This window comes from Theropithecus gelada, chromosome 18 (assembly GCF_003255815.1).
Source record: "Theropithecus gelada isolate Dixy chromosome 18, Tgel_1.0, whole genome shotgun sequence".
Lineage (NCBI taxonomy): Eukaryota > Metazoa > Chordata > Mammalia > Primates > Cercopithecidae > Theropithecus > Theropithecus gelada.
In genome coordinates this window covers 16533907-16550061 of record NC_037686.1, presented here as the reverse complement: position 1 = coordinate 16550061, position 16155 = coordinate 16533907, and the positions used below count along the sequence as shown (strand labels likewise).

General features: G+C 36.8%; 1 protein-coding gene across 3 annotated transcripts in view; it reads right to left on the bottom strand.

The window, feature by feature from the left end:
* Positions 1–5114: 5114 nt before the first annotated feature.
* Positions 5115–16155, bottom strand: part of IMPACT (impact RWD domain protein) — a 30870-nt gene continuing 19829 nt past the window's right edge. Inside the window, exons 7-11 of one of the 3 annotated variants that reach the window (XM_025365591.1) lie at positions 15710–15813; positions 13427–13500; positions 10720–10810; positions 8965–9099; positions 5115–7876 (exon numbers count right to left, since the gene is read on the bottom strand). In XM_025365591.1, the coding sequence (XP_025221376.1) occupies positions 7808–7876; positions 8965–9099; positions 10720–10810; positions 13427–13500; positions 15710–15813 (473 nt within the window). In that variant the 3' untranslated portion in view covers positions 5115–7807. Of the gene's footprint in view, positions 7877–8784; positions 9100–10719; positions 10811–13426; positions 13501–15709; positions 15814–16155 lie in introns of those variants that run through there. The other 2 variants (XM_025365592.1, XM_025365590.1) reach the window with 2 other exon arrangements.

Here is a 16155-nt window from a genome sequence, read left to right as displayed (position 1 = left end):
CAAATATCAGATATATAATTTCAGTATGCTTTTCAATATGTTTTGGGGATTGATTTATAATTTAATTAAAAAGGTATTTTATGGGATGCATGCTGCAAATTATTTTGGAACATATGACACAAGACGTTTCACATCTATGTTTTATAAAACCTGTCCAAGATGGTGACAATCAAATATATCTTTGAGTTTTAACTTTTCACATATAATTCAAATACAATGAAATTCACTCTTTTCAAGTGTACAATTCAGCAGTTTTTAGTATATTCATGTATAAGTTTTTATGTGGTCATGTTTTCTTAACTATATACTGAAAAGTGGAATTGCTGGGTCAAATGGCAATTGTATGTTTAACTTTTTGAGGAATGCCAAACTGTTTTCTGAAGCAGCTGCACTGTTTTATTCTCACATAAAAGGCAGTGTTACAAGGGTTCCAATTTCTTCACATCCCTGCTAACATTGGTTATTTTGTTTATTGTTATGATTATAATACCCATGCTAGTGGGTGTGAAGTGGTATCTCACCATGGTTTTGATTTGGATTTCCCTAATAAATAACTTTTCATGAGTTTGTTGGCTATGAAATAGGAGCACCAAGAAACCCCCATAAATTAAAGCAAGAAAGTTTGACAGATATATTTATAAACGAGTTATTACCACATAGATCTATAACAATGGCTCACCCTGTTATCCCATCTATTGCCAGATTCTAATTTTGCCTCCTAAACATTTGTTAAATCTATCAACATATTTTCAACTCCATTGCCATTATCCTAGTCTAAACTAGGATAATGTTGCTATAACATTCACATACAAGTTTTTATGTGGACATGCTTTCAATTCTCTTGACTATATAATGAAGAGTGGAATTGCTGTATTTCTGCAATAGCCTCTTATCCACTTTTGTTACTTTTCAATCCATTCTCTACCTAGCAGCCAGAGGTAACTTTCTAAAATACAAATCTGATTGTGTCACTCTTCTGTGAGGTCGCAGTGAGCAGACACTGTGCCACTGCACTCCAGCCTGGGTGACAGAGTGAGACTGTCTCAAAAAACTAAAAAGAAATTGAGTAGCTGTGACAAACCATATAGCTCACAAAGCCAAAAATATTTATATCTGGATGTTTACAGAAAACATTTGTCAATCCCTGGTTTATGCTTCTTGACTACATCCAGAGTTCCGTCTTGTTTCTCCCTAAGTAGTCTCTCAGTACCAACCCATGGCCTACTTAGATATGCGTGCTAAGTCTTACATCCTCAATAACTTCCCAGTCCTACGGGATGATTTGTTCTGTCCCGCTGTCTGCCTAGCAGGACAATAGGAAAGACAAATGCAAAGATGACATTTGCAAACAAGGGTCATCAATGAGAGCCACCTAATTCTTCATAAGCTCTGCACAACTTGGTACAGAAGAGAGATAACTTGCCCAAGCTTGCAAGGCTAGTAAAAAGCAGACACAGGATTCAAACCCAAGTCAGATTTCAGAGACCTGGCTCTTAACTATTATACTATATTGTCTCCCTACAGGAGGCTATGAACTTGGTAACCCCAATGTCAACTTAGAATTCTAGGTACTGGCTGGGCGTGATGGCTCATGCCTGTAATCCCAGCACTTTGGGAGGCTGAGGAGGGTAGATCACCTGAGGTCAGGAGTTTGAGACCAGCCTGGCCAGCATGATGAATCCCCGTCTCTACTAAAAATGCAAAAATTAGCCGGGCATGGTGGCATGCCACTGTAATCCCAGCTACTTGGGAGGTTGAGGTGGGAGAATTTTTGAATCCAGTACGCAGAGGCTACAGTGAGCCAAGATGGTGCCACTGCACTCCAGCCTGGGCAACAGGGTGAGACCCCATCTTAAAAAAGAATTCTAGGTACTGTTAAAATCCTCAGAAATAGTTTATCTCAAATACAAGGTATGACTTTATCAAATCCTTATCATATACTAAGCACCACGTCATATACTTAATCCCCATAACTAACCTAGACAGGGAGGAATTATAACCCACATTTTTACAAATTAGAAAATTAAGGGCAGGCTGGGCACGGTGGCTCACGCCTGTAATCCCAGCACTTTGGGAGGCCAAGGTGGGTAGATCACCTGAGGTCAAGAGTTTGAGACCAGCCCAACAAGATGAAACCCCATCTCTACTAAAAACACAAAAATTAGCTGGGTGTGATGGCAGGCGCCTGTAGTCCCAGCTACTCAAGAATTGCTTGAACCTGGGAGGCAGAGGTTGCAGTGAACCGAAATTGTGCTACTGCACTCCAGCCTGGGCAACAGAGAGACAGACTCCATCTCAAAAAAAAAAAAAAAAAGGAAATTAAGGGCAAAAAGAAAGCTGAAGTTCCCTGATAAATCCACAGACGAGTATACCAGTGAGATGGTGATAAGGTGTTGAAATTTACAGACTAGGTCCTAAGACATGCAAAACTGTAATCTTCTCTGTCTGTATTTGAACCAAACTTGATAACAAACACTCATCTTTCTATTGCTGGGAGAAAAAAATGTTAGTTTCAGATTACTCAGTCACTTCAGGTACAAAATGTAACCAAATATATTCAATTTTATTAGTCATCAGGGAAATACACATTAAAACCACAAAGTGATGCCATTACACACCACACAGCATGACGAAAATGAAAATGGTAATGCCAAATGTACATGTGTGGCAACTAGAACTCTCATTCATTTACTGGCAGACGTGTAAACTGGTATAATGATTTTGGAAAACTGCTTGGCAGAATGAGGGATGTCCTGGAGCCGGCTTGTACTAGCTCACAGAAGCAACTGTTAAATTTTTAGCTATTTTGTAAGCCAACTGAATTCACTTTGGCAGCTTGAAACTGGAGAGAATGGGGGTATTTACACATGGAAACTTGTCAAACATTACAAATCAGTACCTAGCCCAGCACACACCTGCGCAGAATATACCAAAGCTCCACATACACATATCCTAATGCCCAGCAAATTCATTCCTGGGTATAAACCCTATAGAAATGTGTACGTATGTTCACCAACAGCCATGTACAGAAATGTTGATAGCAGCACTAATTGTAATAGCTTCAAACTGGAAACCCAAATATCCATAAATAGAATTGGTAAACAAATTGTCACATTCATTTGATGGAATACCATGCAGTGTTAAGAATGAAAGAATTAGGCCAGGCACAGGCTGGTGTCACACTTGTAATCCCAGTGCTCTGGCAGCCTGAGGCAGAAGGATTGCCTGATGATTGGGGCTAAAGAAAGAAGGATTGGGGCTAAAGTAAACTATGATCGTGCCACTGCACGCCAGCGTGGGTGACAGAGTGACTCTCCAACTCTTAAAAAAACAAAAAACGGATGAAAGAACTTTTGCTACACACAACCACCCAGATGAGTTTCACAAACAAAATGTTAGAAAAGGAGTCAAAACAAGGGTACTATATAATTCCACTTACTTAACGGGCAAAACAGACCAAACTCATCTCTGGTATCAGAAATTAGGGAAGTGGTTACTTGGCAGGGAGGAGAGCAGATAATGACCAGTAGAGACACAAGGGGATTGTGAGGTGTTGGTGTTGTCCTTTGTCAATCTACGTGCTGACTATGTAGTCGTGTTTAGTTTGTGAATATTTATCAGTAAAAAATTCAATCTGGCCAGGCATGGTGGCTCACGCCTGTAATCCCAGCACTTTGGAAGGCCAAGACAGGCAAATTACTTGAGCTCAGGAGATAAGAGACCAGCCTGGGCAACACAGTGAAACCCCATCTCTACAAAACATAGAAAAATTCACCTGGTGTGGTAGCGTGCACCTGTAGTCCCAGTTACTCGGGATGTTGAGGTGGGAGGATCATTTGAGCAAGGGACGTCAAGGCTGCAGTGGGCCATGATCAGGCCACCGCACTCTAGCCTGGGCAGCAGAGCAAGACCCTGTCTCAAAAAAAAAGTTCAATTTAAAAAAACTAGTCACTTCCATAACTGGACATCCATAAGCAAAAAACAAAACAAAACAAAAAAACTTTGACTTTAATCTCACACCTTATGTAAAAACTAAAATGGAAAATAGATCTAAATGAAAAGCATAAAATGATATAACTTTAAAAACAGAAGAAAATCTAGATCTAAGGTTAGGAAAAGCCCTTAGACGTTGGATCAAAAAGAAAGATCCAAAAAAGAGGAAAAAAAAGATAATTAGATCACATCAAAATTAACAACTTTATTCTGCAAAATACACTAAGAGAATGAAAAGACAAGCCACAGACTGGAAGAAAATATTTGGAAATCATTTATCTGACAAAGGAATTGTAATCAAACTATATTTCCTGGTTTTGAAATTTTACTACAGTTATGTTACTGTTAGGGAAGGCTCAGTGATGGGTACACAGGACCTACTATTTTTATAACTTCTTGTGAGGCTACAATTATTTCAAGGCAAAAGGTTATTTTATTTTATTTTATTTTATTTTATTTTACTTTTGAGATGGAGTTTCACTCTTGTTGCCAGGTTGGAAATGGCATGATCTTGGCTCACTGCAACCTCCACCTCCCGGGTTCAAGTGATTCTCCTGCCTTAGCCCCCCTGGAGTAACTGGGATTACAGGTGCCCAACACCACATCCAGCTAATTTTTGTTGTATTTTTAGTAGAGACAGGTTTGACCGTGTTGGTCAGGCTGGTCTCGACCTCCTGACCTCAAGTGATCAGCCTGCCTCAGCCACCCAAAGTGCTGGGATTACAGGCGTGAGACACTGCCTGGCCAAAAAGGTTATTTTTTTAGAAAGGATCTTGGGAGTTATCAAGCAAACTGCCTATTTTTTCCCATCTTTGGCTAGTATTAAGTATATTCCAACACAGTATTAATGGAGCAATCACTGATAACACTTTCCTGGAGGACAATCTGACTCAAATAATCAAAAGCTATTAAAATGTACAAACCTTGACAAGAAATTCCATATCTAGGAGCTTTTCCTAAAGAAATAATAAAATATATATACAAAAATCTGCAAATGATGTAGGTTTTCACAGTTGTTTATAGCACTGAAAAGTTAAAGAAAACGTAAAAATTGGAAATAAGTGGAGGACTAGTTAGTATAATAGGAAATACTGAGAAGACAGAATACAATGCAGCCATAAGAAATGTAAGCCATAGAAGAATATTTATTGACATGGAAAATGTTAACAATATACTTCTATATGAAATATGTAGGCTACAAAACAGTATATACAGTTTAATACCATTTTTATAGAAAGAAAAATAGCCATATAAAATCATGCATAAGAAAAAAATAATGTAAGGATGTACATATCAAATATTAATAATAATGCCTATCTCTGGATAGTAGAATCAGAGGTGATTATGTAAATTTCCCAAAAAATGTTCCTGTCCTCCAAGCAGTATATGCTTCATGCTATTATTTCTTGGTTGTAATTAGTTTGATATAATTCTCTTCAGAAAGGCTCTGTTTCATCATATATACCTCAAAGCATACTTTTGATGCAGCTTCCGCAATTCCCATCTAAAAAGTAGTTAATACTTGCTTTTATATTCTGGCATACGCAGACTATTTGTAATTAATACACTATAAAATATGTCAAAGCAGGCCAGGCATGGTGGCTCACACCTATAATTCCAACACCTTGGCAGGAAGATCGCTTGAGGCCAGGAGTTCAAGACAGCCTGGGCAACATAGTAAGACCCTATCTTTACAAAAAATTTTAAAAATTAGCCAGGTGTGGTAGCACATGCCTGTAATCCCAGCTACTTGAAAGGCTGGAAGGTCAAGGCTGCAGTGAGCCATGATCATGCCACTGCACTCCAGCCTCAGATCTAGACAGAGCAAGATCTCATCTCTAAAAAAAAAGTTTTAAATAAAGCAAAATATGCCATAGCATAGATCTGATTGTAGAAAATTATTATACGAAGAACTGAAAAATCTCCTAATCAAGACAAAAATTTTAAATAGAGGAAAAAAAATACTATCTATCATTAGTTCAAGTTTCCATTAGGAGTAGAGGGTGAAATAGCTCTGAGTTCAGAACTGGAGAATTTTGCATCTCTCCCTCTTACCAGTCAATTGACTTTAGGTAAAGAATACTAGAGTTTTTTAGTTAGTAAAATATAGTTAACAATTCTGTATAAAGGAGCAAAAATGACTTTCTCATTGTTTTCTATCTCCCTTCATAGGTCTGACATGTTGAAATTGTGAAATTATTTAATGTTAATAGTTTTTAACTTCTTTAATTACGTAAAACAATTAACTTTTTAAAGTATTTTAACAGTTAAAACACAAAACATACTTTTCATGGAACCTGAGGTTTAAGTGTTCCAAACACAAAAAGGTCATTCTCTGATGACTCTTGATAACATACAACATAAAATATAGTTACAACAAATATAATTTAGAATTTATATTTCAGAATCCATCCTGGTGTAAAGTTATTTACTATAACCTTACTAAAAATACCAACAGTAAGGATGTTGAATCTTTTAAAGGTAAAACATCAGAGAAAAGAGAAAAAGACCTGTTTGTCCAATTCTCTGTGCTTTCCATGCTCTAGCACCATCCCAAAGTTGCCTCCTAACTTCTGTTCCCTCCCTGGGAAGGGAAGTCCAGGCAAATCTGTATCAGTTAATAACTTTTAACAACTGTTTGCCATTCCATCTGAAAGCGAGCAGTTAATCACTTATTGTCCTATCTCAAAGGTAAATCTCATTGTCTAAATGCCTAGAGGTAACTGGAAGATGAAAGAAACATAAAAGTTTGATGAATAGAGGGAAAAAAATGGGTGGGAGGGTTGTTTCTGTTTTTCCAATGAAAAGGTTTGCTCCTTCTCTCTGCAAAATCTTGGAACTGAGAAAGCTGTCTGGAGTGCAGATGGGAAGCATGCATCAAACTGATGTAACTACACAACACACTCCGCCCTATACCAGGGTCATTCTGCCCCCTCTATCCCACTCTACAAACGTCCCATTCACCACAGCCTAGCTTCTACCATAGTTCTAATCCCTCAGTGAAGATCACAAGAAAGGTACTTCCAGGTTGTTATAAGAAAAGAGAATGTTACACCAACACATCTCTGGAGTGGAAGGAGACTACTGACACTCCATATTTATTGCTTATATTACAAGAATTAAACAAAAAAAGCAGAGACTAGAAAATCACTTTCTGAAATTTCACAATCACCAATTTGCAACAGAAACTGAGGCATAATATTTATGCTAACAAATATGTTGGATGAATTATCACCTCAGCACATAACTGCAGATGCATACTCCTGGATTTTCACTTAATCCATTACTCAATGATGAACACTATAAAATGAAAGGTGACATACTTATGAACTAAAATCACAAGAAGAAACTCTCCAAGATCAATCATAAATGAGCTCCTATTCCAGTACGCCATAAAGAGCAGTAAAAGGCAATATTCATTTAACAGTACAAGAATCTTGAGGACAAGAAATCAGGTATTTATATTCCTCTAGAGATACTTCTTCTCCACCTAACAAAGGCACTTGACATGCACTGAAATGGACAGTTAATTCAGGTACTGCCCTGGGCAACTGTTACCTTCCTAAAATTAGATGAAGTGGTGATTAAGTTCAAATTAGTTCTCCCAAATAAGCCTGAAACACACATGAATAGATCATGAGTTCTCTATTTTTGGCAGACGATATAACCAAAGAAGAAAAGCTAATGTTGGTATCCATGCTGAACTGGCTGACTTGAGCAGTCAAGGATACCCTCTCTGCACAACATACTCCTTGATGACTACGGAATGTATATATAATTACAGGCAAATTAACCTTTCCTATAGTTTCAGGTATTAATGTTCATTCTTCTTCTTGTCTTTTCTTACTTTTTTGTTCTTTCCCAAAGACTTAGATGACTCCTCCTGAAAAAGACACAAATCAGTGCAGCATCTCTCCATTTACATAAAGACAAACTTAAATCTAATCACTTAGAAAATATTTATACATATATATTCTACATATATTCATACATATATGTATGTATGTATATATGTTACAGTGAGGGTATAATCACTTTCATATGTGTCATTTCTGTGTTTTACAGGGTACTTTCACTTATAGGCTAATTTTAAACAATCAAGAATAGTCAAGGGAATCTTATTTATCTAGTAGATTTATGTTTGAATAATTTCAGTATTATTTCATCTATTGTCCCACTTTCCCAAGCAAGGCAGTAAAATTTAAATAAGGCAGATATGAACATACCTAAAATATGAAACAAAATAAACTCAAAGTATAAAGGAAGAGGGTCAGGCACGGTGGCTCATGCCTGTAATCCCAGCACTTTGGAAGGCTGAGATGGGAGGATCACGAGGTCAGGAGATCAAGACCATCCTGGCTAACATGGTGAAACTCCATCTCTACTGCAAACACAAAAAAATCAGCCAGGCGTGGTGGCGGGAGCCTGTAGTCCCAGCTACTCGGGAGGCTGAGGCAGGAGAATGGCGTCAACCCAGGAGGCGGAGCTTGCAGTGAGCCGAGATCGTGCCACTATACTCCAGCCTGGGCAACACAGCGAGACTCCATCTCAAAAAAAAAAAAAAAAGGAAAAAGGAAGAAAGCATCCAAAGGTATGCCGCTGGAGGGGGAGATGTTTTACACTAACGGAGAATTTCAGAATTTTATAGACGTTTAAAGAACACCTAGTCTGATATGATATCAGCTACAACCACTCTGGGGCTCAATTTTAGGGGTGGAACCTAGTTGGTCTTAAAAGGTTTTCCTAATTATAAAATTTTATGAACCTATGAAATCAAGGTGCGAAGGGATGAAGTGATCTGTCCAAAGTCACATGACTGGCCAGACACACTGTTTAGAGTCTAGGTCTCCAAGTTCTTAGTCCAAAGGTTTTATCAATTCACCACCCACATTCTGATTCACTCTTTTCTGTCTTTTTAAAAAATTCCCAGGCAGTGATAAGAAATTCTCTATAGTATGAGGAGCCACTTACAGGTGAATTTGTGTAGTTCTTTTCCACTAGTATGTTTCTGGCACAGTTGTTGATATGTTTAAAGCGATCTGGTCCTAGCAGAATCCCTCCATACCAGCGTGATACTACCACCATGACATTCTTCACATTCAAAATCTGTTATTTTTTGGAAGCATAATTAGATACACAGACAGACATGTACAAATATGAGTTTTTAAAAAGGAGAAAGAAATAACCCATATATAAAATTGCACATAAAATTTCCCAGTGACTTTAATGGTAGAGTCAGATGAGTAGGCACTGAGTGAGATTACTAACAATTCAGGCAGTGAAATGAAAGAACAGAAGGGAATCTGGAAAACCACCACTTGTGTGTTTCACAAACGTCCTCAAATTCCCAAATTTGGGGCAACTGGACAGAGTGAAGGGGAGACCATGCAGGTATGATTCTAGTTCCTGGTGACTTCAACCAGAACAGCTAAATTTAGGCAGCATTTTACCACTAGGCCAAATAGCAACAACAACAAACACCCTGCTTCTGAACAAAGCTACAGGGGCTGCACGAGGCATCAATCCCTGGTGCAACTAGTAAGGTTTTCATCAGTTGAGATCTAGATCAGTTTTACTCTGTCACCAGGCTAGAGTGCAGTGGGGCAATCTTGGCTCACTGCAACCTCTGCCTCCTGGGCTCAAGTGATCCTCCCACCTCAGCCTCCCAAGTAGCTGGGACCTACAGGTGCATGCACCACCATGCCGGCTAATTTTTGTGTTTTTTTGGTAGAGACAGGATTTCACCATGTTGCCCAGGCTGGTTTCGAACTCCTGGGCTCAAGTGATCTCCCCGCCTCAGCTTCCCAAAGTGCTGGGATTACAGGCGTAAGCCACCATGCCTGGCTGTCTTCATCAGTTTGACATCTGTCAAATGCTGCCCTTAATGTGAAGCCAGCCAGTTTACAGGCCTGCCTCACAAACACAGTTCCTATTCAAGGGAAAGGCCTTGTTAGAAAATAAACCTTCACATACAAGAACAGAAAAAACCAAGTAACTACCTTAGGAAAAAAACAATCCAATCTTAAAATTAATAAACAATAAATGATCACCAGACAGATGAAGAAAATCCAGCAGCATGAAAGAGAAAGGACAAGATAAACAAACTAAAATGGACCAGGAAAAATTTTTTTAGGAGTGAGAACATCTTAAAAAAGAAACTCTAATTAATATAATCGGAGAAATTTTAGAAGATATTGGAGCCATAAAACAGAACAGGATATTCTTAAAAAGGAAAAACAAAAAGCAAGAAAGAACTCTTAAAAATTAAATATATGGTTGCTAAAAAAAATTTTAAATTCAACAGAAATTTTGGACAACAGTCAAGAAAATGTCTCAGAATATAAAGACAATGAGATGGACAACTTAATTAAAAAAAAAAAAAAAATTCTTGATCTATCCAGAGGTTCCAATATCCAACTAACAGGAGTTCCATAAAGAAAGAATAGAAAAAATAAAGAGAAGGAAATTGTCAAAAAAACAAAGAGTTTTCCCAAAGTTGATATGTCTTGAAAGCATAGCACTTCTTATTAATTATTTGCTTTCTGTCCCACATCCACTGGTTAAAATTTTCATTCGATCAATATTTTAACATCAACTACTAATTAAATCAAATATATCTTATATTACATAGTTCAACGGACTCAGCTATTACTAAATGGAGCTCTGTTTCATTGAGAAATTTTATGGCTTGTACAGAACAGGACTGATAGTTTAACTTACACCTACCTCCATGAGATGAAGAAGACGCCCACCAGCCGCTGTTTCCCCATCATCCTCACAATCCTGTAAGAAGGTCTGTTTATCCTCACAGTATATTCTGCAAATACATGTAACAGCGTTACACTTTGAACCTAAAATATTATCATAAAAGTTATTCCTCAATATTTGCGATCATGTTGATTACTTCCAAAATTGGCATATTCATTTTTTTAAATCCTTCTTGAAATATGTATTATATTAGATATATTTTCACTGATGGCTTACTATCCAGTATGTTTGCCTTTTTATATACTTGGGAAAGCCAGGAATCAAAGGCATCTCCTTTATATCAGAAATGTTGCTATTATGTGAATTTATACCTGTGACATTCCCCTTACTTCATTTAACCTTGAAGCTACCGAGAGCAATCATTGAAAAACATTTATTGAGAATATACTGTATAGAAGCAACAGGTACTATGACATATTATAAAAGAAGTAAGTGGCATGCATCTTTCTTCAAAGAGCCTTAAGATGTAGTGAAACAAAAAGCATATAAAAAAAGATGAAGGCAACAAAACCAACATAAGGTAATATTTTATACTTTCATCTTATTGCAGCCATCAAGTATTTCTCTATTTTCTTCTAAGAATGCAAAGATTTAAATTTTCCTCTGGATGGTTACTAATATTAGAGACAAATCACAGTATTTTTATCCATTTAAACTATCTAGAAAGTTATATTTGAAATAATAATGTGGGCCTACAATACAGTAAAATAAGCTTGGCAAATAAGTGCCAGAGATTAAAAAAAAAAAAAAAAAAAAATAGTGTCAGTTACAGCATGCCATCTGGTGGATTTCTTAGGGCCCTACAATGGTATCATGTGGAACTGGGCAAATGTTGTAAAGACATCTTCCCAGCTCTGGCCATAAAAAGCTGTAAACTTTTAATGTAAATACTAAATGCTATAAAAGCCCATCTACACACCTAAGTCAATTATGTTACCTTACAGCCATCACATTCATTCATTCACTCATCCTTCCTTCCCTCCATCCATCCGATGACTCAATATTTACTGACCACCTACTATGAACATTAAAGTTAAAATACTATGAGTGCCTTTTTTCTTTTTTCACATAGCTTAGATACAAGATTGTTGAAGCTGCAGCCACAGCCATGGAGGAGTCAAATAAAGAAACCAAATGAAATTGGATTATCAAATTTAGCTTTATCACTTAACTATGAGATCTTGAAAAGCTAACCTTTCTACAGTGGTAGAATTGCTAACTAATCAGAGTTAATTTACATAAAGTTTTGGCACAGAGTAGGCACTCAAAAAACATGTAGAATAAATGAATATTACAATTTTTACAGCCCATTCCAATGACTGAGAGTAGTCTAATTCCTCATTTTCCTATTGAAGGTCATAACTGATTAAGAAAACATTAAAATTCTGTCCAGTGATACTCTATTAAGAGGGGAATTACATAACAAATAATTGTTTGTAAGTAAGTTTTGGCACTTAAAGAGATGTGAAATTAGTAATATTAAGAACTCACCTACTCAAAATGATGAGTTTTTGAGTTTCAATTTCAGATAGCCTAGATTCTACAAATAGTCTCAATCACATTTTAAATTTATACCAAGTCCCTATGTCCTGATTTATTTTAGGCCTAAACTATGTTCTTTTAAAGTCTTACAAATTTTTCAAATGCCCTTCATCTCTTCACTTACAAGTCAGCAAAGATGCATATAAAAACCTGAATTCTCAAAGCCGAAACTCATGTCGTAAAAGAAATACTCTTACTTCACTGCTTATGGGAGCATAAATTGGTTTTAAAAACCTTTGGGCTCACACCTGTAAATCCTAACACTTTGGGAGGCCGAGGTGGGCAGAACACTTGAACTCAGGAGTTTGAGGCCAGCCTGGGCAACATGGCGGAACTCTGTCTCTACAAAAAATATAAAAATTATGCCGGGCATGGTGGCTCGCGCCTATAGTCCCAGCTAACTTTGGAGGCTGAGGTGGGAGGATTGCTTGAGCCAAGATCGCACCTCTATGCTCCAGCCTGTGCAGCAGAGGGAGACCCTGTCTCAAAAACCAAACCAAAACACAACGAAACCTTTGCAAGAAATTTGGCTATATATCAAGAGTTTCAAAATTGCTCACACTTTTTGAAAATTCTACTTCTAAGAATTCTTTCTTCCTTTTATTATATTCCCATTTCATTTCAAAAAAGAATCTCAAGCAACCAGAACCTATCCTGAGAAAATAACCTAAAAAGTATACAGAGATGTTCCCTGGACCACTCTTTATAATCGTGAAAAATATGAAAAACTAAAAGGAAATGAATGGTTAAATAAACTGTAGTATGGCACCTCAAATATTAAACAGCCACTAAACAGTATTTATCAAGCAGTTATAACAACACGAAAAAGTGCTTCTGTTTAATTAAGAAAAAAACAGGATACAAGGGTAAAGCATTGGGAAAAAATAAACTTTGCATAGAAAAAACAAAACAAAAACCAAAATATTGTCAGTTACATTTGATGGCAGAAAATGCCAGATTTTTCCCTTCAGTTCTTTTCTTTTCTGCAGTTTCCAAGTATTCTACATGTCTATTACTATTACGATGGAAAAAATACATAATAGTTATTATTTTCTAAAATCATGCATCATTTCCCTCTATTTTTTACAAATTGCATATACTAAAACTTGTGATGATTACTCACCTGTAGGCATAGATGTTGTGGGTGGCACTAGCTATTTTCTTATTCTCATACAATTTGGAAAGAACCATTTTCACCTTAAAAACAGCAATAACATAAATAAGTATGCTTTTCATATTTGCTCTGTAAATAAATGCTAGAAAAATACCTTAAAGTATGCTGTATTTAAAAAGCCACTCAAAGAGTCTACTATACTCTGAAAAAGTCATTTCCAAAGTTTCCTTCTCATTTTAGGGGCAGAAACTGGTACTCATAATTGATATAAAAATGACAGACCTGGTATTTTTGAGCACTAATTATCAACAAATATTTCGGTACTACTATGTCAAAGGGATAATTTGTTCCCCATGTAGGGAATTTTAAATGTATTATGTAAAACTTCTAAAAACTAGCTCTGAAATCTACCAAATGTATACCTCCAATGTAGCAGGTGTACAATAATGGTATGTTCCAAATGTTATAAAACCACAGCTTTCTCTGGGAGTCAAGTAAGGTTCATAGAGGAGGTCACATGAGCCAGGTCTTACAAGTGGCAGTTCTTCTGTATCAGAAGGAAAGATGGGGCAGGAAGAAGACATTCCACACAGAGAACAGGGTTATATGCAAATACAGGGACTGGGTGACCAAATTTAGCAACTAAAAATACAGGACATCCAGTTAAATCTGAATTTTAGATAAACGACAAGTAATTTTTTTACTATAAGTACGTCCCATGCAATAATGTTTACCTGAAATTCAAATTTAACTAGGTATTCTGTATTTTATCTGGCAACCCTAGCAGGAACAAAAAAGAGAAAAGTTCAGGAAGCTTTACACAGCTTAACTTAGAGAATGAATGAGATGACAGAAGATGTGTCATGAATGATAAGCTAGGGCCATATTACAAAGGATCTGTGTAATAAGTTTAGATGTTCCCTTGTAGACACTGGAAATCAGCACACATTACATGTGCAAACGTGGATAAGAGAAAGAACAGTGATACATGGTCAGATTTTTCAGGAATGTTGTAACGTCAAGAAGTATGAAAGAAACACTGGTGGCAGGGAAGACTGAGGTAGAGTTGGGGACACCAATTTGGTTCACAAATTGTGCAATCTTCTGTTTATCATTTTATAATCTTTCAGGTTCTCAAATTCTGATCAATAAAACAGACAATGACCTCTAAAACTGGTTTCAGCTCTCACAAATTATAATGCTGTAAATCTAAGTGACTATGATCAGAAACAGAAAGAGGATCCAGAATGAACAAATTCAGAATTAGAATGTCTCAGGAGGACCCTGGGAAGAAGATTTGACCAAGGGCCAGGGACAAAATAGGATTCCTGAGAGAAAAGACCAGAAGTCCGCACCAAAAGTTATAATCTTGACCACAGGTCAATGCAGAAAAGAACTTCCTCTTTCAGAGAGTGAAAGAGCCTGGTACGAAGAGCTGTATCCCTGAAGGCCAGGGCTTTAAAGAGCTTCAAGAGTAGAGTAGCTGCAAAGACCAAAGGAAGAGACTCATGCCTAAAACTTGCGGTAAACGAGACTTTTTAAAAAATGTAACTTTACAGGTAGTATTGAAATTGCCTCGTACATCAATAAGGTAAGCTGAGGTACATTATAGAAGCAAGGAAGAAGAAAAGGATTCTGCTGAAAGGAGAATAAGAAAGACAAAGACCTAGGAATAGTTTATGGCTGAAACCGCTCCCATTTCTATCCGTGGGTGGAAATAAGGTCACTTAAGATCAAGAAGCACAAAGGAAAGTAAGTCAGGTAGGGAGGACTGGGTTTAGCCAGTCTATCCACTGTCCCCGGGAATGGACTTAGTTTCACAGAACTCCCATTCGACAGGACAAATAATTCTTTTCGACAAGATATTAAGCATCACAATTTTCTATAACACAATGAGTGTTTCTTATTTAAAGATTCATTAGAGGGTTAACCCTAATCAGAGTTTAGATACAATTTTGAAAGCAGTGACAGGCCTGGCTAGGTGGCTTATGCCTGTGATCCCAATACTTTAGATTGGGAGGCTGAGGCAGGAGGGCTGACTGAGTCCAGATTGAGACCAGCCTGGGCAACAAGGAGAGATACCATCTCAAAAAAAAAAGAAAGAAAGCAGAGACAAACAGAAACAAAACAAACCTTCCGTGATTCACAGTAATTTGGGAGTAGAAAAATGAACAAATAATTTTTATCTTATATGAAAATAAAACATAAAAGTGAAAATAAGGGCATTACTGCAAAATCATTTACCTGATACTTTAGGAAATTATCAAAATGAGCTAGACAAAGGAACGTTACCTGTTTGGGACAAACTACTGGAGCCAAGTGTGCCTGAAAAGTACTTCTTCGGTCTGTAATAGGAATGCCATGATCAATCGGAGGCAATTCTTCTACTTCTACTTCTAGAAATGTAGAAGAAACTTTATTTTTTAAAAAGCCTTACATTCAAATACTGGAAAAAAAATGAAATGGGGGTGGGGGGAGCTGGGAAAGAAATGTAAATTACATGGCAAATCAACTAAAATAACTATTAATCATTATCTAACAACATTAAATGTAAATTATAATTTTAAGTAAAAAGTTTCTAAGTATATTGTACATAAGATTAAAATATTTGATTTATAAATGATTTCCACCTGCCAAGGTTACCCAGGGAAAGCAGTGGGTTAGGACTAAAATCCTGTACTACTGCAGTCAGTAGTATAAGTTGGCACAATATCTAATATAATACATAATTTTTAAGA